This window comes from Vigna radiata, unplaced genomic scaffold (assembly GCF_000741045.1).
Source record: "Vigna radiata var. radiata cultivar VC1973A unplaced genomic scaffold, Vradiata_ver6 scaffold_749, whole genome shotgun sequence".
NCBI classification, from domain to species: Eukaryota; Viridiplantae; Streptophyta; class Magnoliopsida; order Fabales; family Fabaceae; genus Vigna; species Vigna radiata.
This window is the reverse complement of record NW_014544186.1, coordinates 2,601-7,342: the sequence shown is the minus strand read 5'-3', so window position 1 is coordinate 7,342 and position 4,742 is coordinate 2,601. Positions and strand designations below refer to the sequence as shown.

General features: G+C 38.8%; 1 protein-coding gene across 1 annotated transcript in view; it reads right to left on the bottom strand.

Moving 5' to 3' along the window:
• Positions 1 to 1,215: 1,215 nt before the first annotated feature.
• The window catches only part of LOC106755512, a gene marked incomplete at both ends in the record, with an annotated part of 5,858 nt that continues 2,331 nt past the window's right edge, over positions 1,216 to 4,742 (bottom strand). The window contains 7 exons of the mRNA XM_014637681.1: positions 1,216 to 1,299; positions 1,575 to 1,724; positions 1,766 to 1,818; positions 1,939 to 2,105; positions 2,252 to 2,304; positions 2,975 to 3,027; positions 3,664 to 3,784. Coding sequence (XP_014493167.1) covers positions 1,216 to 1,299; positions 1,575 to 1,724; positions 1,766 to 1,818; positions 1,939 to 2,105; positions 2,252 to 2,304; positions 2,975 to 3,027; positions 3,664 to 3,784 — 681 coding nt within the window. The remainder of the gene's footprint in view (positions 1,300 to 1,574; positions 1,725 to 1,765; positions 1,819 to 1,938; positions 2,106 to 2,251; positions 2,305 to 2,974; positions 3,028 to 3,663; positions 3,785 to 4,742) is intronic.

Genomic DNA, 4,742 nt, shown 5'->3' with positions numbered 1-4,742 from the left:
CCCCTAAGTCTAAAAAACCAAGACGTTCAAAAATTTCAAAATCTTGGTACNAAACACCAACTTAGTCCAATCTCACAACCAAACACAGCTTGCTTGAAAAGCAACTAAATTGAAACATTTCTTGCACCTATTTTTTCACATTAGTCGTCCTTTGGGGATTTAAAGAGTGCATTGTGGCCCCTAAGTCTAAAAAACCAAGATCTTTAAAAATTTCCAAATCTTGGAACCAATCACCAACTTAGTCCAGTCCACCACCAAACATAACTTGCTTAAAAAGCAACAAAATTGAGACATTTCCTGCACATACATTTTGATACTAGTCATTATTTGGGGATTTAAAGAGTGCATAGCAACATCAGCAACAACAACAACACCAACAACAGCAACTGCAACAAGAGCAAGAACAACAACAACAACTGCAACAAGAGCAAGAACAACAACAACAACAACAACAACAACAACAACAAAAGTAACAACAACAACAATAGCAACAACAGTAACAACAGCAACAGTAGCAACACCAGTAACACCAGCAACAACAACAACAGCAGCAACAACAACAACATCAAAAAAAGCAAGAACAGCAATAACAACAACAGCAACAACAGCAACAACAGCAACACGAACAACACCAATAATAGCAACAACAGCAACAACAACAACAACAACAACAACAACAACAACAACAAAAACAGCAACAACAACAACAGCAACAACAACAACAACAACAACAACAACAACAACAATACCAACAACACCAACAATAGCAACAAAAACAACAACTGCAAAAACAGCAACAACAACAACAATAGCAACAACAACAACAAGAACACCAGCACAAACAAAAACATCAACAGGAGCAACAACAGCAACAACAGCACCAACAAAAACAACAACTGCAACAACAGCAACAGCACAAACAGCAGCAACAACAACAACAGCAATAACAGCAACACAAGTAACAACAACAGCAACAACAGATACAACAAATACAACAGCAACAACAACAGCAACAGCAAAAACAGCAAAAACAGCAACAATTGCAACAACAACAACAGCAATAAAAGCAACACCAGCAACAACAACAACATGAATAACAACAACAACAACAACAACAACAACAGCAACAACAGCAGCAACAATAACAACATAAGTAAAAACAGCAATAGCACGAACAGCAGCAACAACAGCAACAACAACAACAGCAGCAATAACAGCAACAACAGCAACAATAGCAACAGCACCAACACCAGCAACAGCACAACAAGCAACAACAGCACAATAGGAACAACAACAACACTAACAACATCAACAACAGCAACAACAGCAGCAACAGCAGCAACAACAGCAACAACAGCAACAACAGCAATAGCAGCAACAATAGCAACAACGGTAATAGCAGCAACAACAACAACACCAGTAACACAAGCAACAACAACAACAACAACAACAACAACATAAGCAACAACAGCAACAACAACAACAACAACAACAACAACAACAACATCAACAAAAGCAAGAACAACAACAACAACAACAGCAACGGCAACAACAACAACAACAACAACACCAACAATAGCAACAACAGCAACAACTGCAAAAATAGCAGCAACAACAACAACAACAATACCAGCAGCAACAGCAGTAACAACAGCAACAACAGCACAAACAACAACATCCGCAGCAGCAACAGCAGCAGCAACAGCACCAACAAAAAAAAAACACTAACAACAACCACAACTGCAACAAACACAACCACAACAACACAAACAACAGCAACAGCAGCAGGAACAACAACAACATCAACCACAGCAAGAACTGGAACATCAACAACAACAACAACAACAACACCAAATATAGCAACAACAGCAACAACAACAACCACAGCAACAACAACAACAACAACAAAAACAACAACAACAACAACAACAACAACACCATGAACACCAACAATAGCAACAAAAGCAACAACTGCAAAAACAGCAACAACAACAACAACAACACTAGCAACAACACCACCAGTAGTAACAACAACAACAACAACACAAACAACAACATTAACAGCACCAACAGGAGCACCAACAGCACCAACAAAAACAACAACACTAACAACAGCAACAACTGCAACAACAACAACAACACAAACAACAGCAACAGCAAAAACAACAGTAAAAACAGCAACAACAGCAACAAAAATAGCAAAAACACCAAAAACAACAGCAACAACAATAACAACAACAACAACACCAACAACACCAAAAATAGCAACAACAGGAACAACTGCAACAACAACAACAACAACAACTACAGCAACAATAACAGCAACAAAACCAGCAACAGCAGCAACAACAGTAACAGCAGTAGCAACAGCAACAGCAACAACACCAGCAACAACAGCAACATCAACAAGAGCAACATAAACAACAGCAACAACAACAACAACAACAGCAAAAACAGCAGCAACAGCAGCAACAACAACAACAGCAACAACATCAACACCAGACACAACACCAACACCAGCCACAACAACAACAACAACAACAAATACAACATATACAACAGCAACAACAACAACAACAACAAATACAACATATACAATAGCAACAACAACAACAACAGCAACAACAACAACAACAACAAGAGCAATAATAGCAACAACAACAATAACAACAACAACAGCAACAACAACAATAACAACAACAACAACATCAACAACATCAACATCAACAACAGCAACAACAACAACAACAGCATGAACAACAACAACAGCTACAACAGCAACAACAGCAACACAAGTAACAACAACAGCAACAACAGCAACAACAAATACAACAGCAACAACAACAACAACAATAACAGCAAAAACGGCAACAACAGCAAGAACAACAATAACAGCAACAACAACAACAGTAGTAAAAGCAACACCAGCAACACCAGCAACAACAACAACATCAATAACAGCAACAACAACAACAACAAGAAAAGCAACAACAGCAGTAAACGCAACAACAACAGCAACAATAGCAACTGCAGCAATAGCACAAATAGCAGCAACAACAACAGCAACAGTAGCAACAATAGCAACAGCACCAACACCAGCAATAGCACAAACAACAACAATAGCAACAGCAAGAACAGCAGCAACAACAACAGCAACAACACCAAAAGCAACAACAGTAAGAACAACAACAACAATAAAAGCAACAACAGTAGCAACAACAAAAACAACAACAACAACAACATCAACAATAGCAACAGCAGGAAAAACAGCAACAACACAAACAGCACCAACAGCAGCAACAACAGCAATAGCAACAACAACAACAGCAACAACAACAGCAACAGCAACAACAAGAACAACATCAACAACAGTAAGAACAACAACAACAACAACAGCAACAACAGCAACAACAAGAACACCAACAACACCAACAATAGCAAGAATAGCACCAACACCACCAACAACAACAACAACAAAAACAACAACAACAACAACAACACCACCAGTAACACAAGCAACAATAGCAACAACAACAACAACAACAACAACAACATCAACAAAAGCAAGAACAACAACAACAACAACAACAACACCAACAACACGAACAATAGCAACAACAGCAACAACTACAAAAACAGCAACAACAACAACAACAACAACACCAGCAGCAACAGCAGTAACAACAGCAACAACAGCACAAACAACAACATCAACAGCAGCAACAGCAGCACCAACAGCACCAACAAAAAAAAACACTAACAAAAACAACAACTGCAACAACATCTACAACAGCAAGAACTGGAACAACAACAACAGCAACAACAGCAACAACACCAACACCAACAATAGCAACAATAGCAACAACAACAACCACAGTAACAACAACAACAACAAAAACAGCAACAACAACAGCAACAACAGCAACAACAACAACAACAACAACAACACTAGCAACAGCAGAACCAGTAGTAACAACAACAACAACAACACAAACAACAACATCAACAGAAGCAACAGGAGCACCAACAACACCAACAAAAACAACAACACTAACAACAACATCAACATCGACAACAACAACAGCAACAACAACAACAACAGCAACAACAGCAACACAAGTAACAACAACAACAAGAAAAACAACAACAACAACAACTCAAGTAACAACAACAGCAACAACAACAACAACAAATACAACAAATACAACAATAACAACAACAACAACAGCAACAACAACCACAATAACAGCAAAAACGGGAACGACAGCAACAACAGCAACAACAACAACAGCAGTAAAAGCAACACCAGCAACACCAGCAACAACAACAAAAGCAACAACGGCAGCAAAAGCAACAAAAGCAACAACAATAGCAACAGCAGCAAAAACAGCAATAACACAAATAACAGCAACAACAGCAACAACAGCAGCAACAGCAGCAACAATAGCAACAGCACCAGCACCATCAACAGCACAAACAACAACAACAGCAACAACAGGAACATCAGCAGCAACAGCAGTAACAACAGCAACAGGAACAACAACAACAACAGCAAGAACAACAACAACAACAAAAGCAACAACAGTAGCAACAACAACAACAACAACAACATCAACAATAGCAACAGCTGAAAAACAGCAACAGCACAAACAGCACCAACAGCAGCAACAACAACAATAGCAACAACAGCAAAAGCAACAAGAGCAGCAACAGCAACAACAACAACAACATCAACAACAACA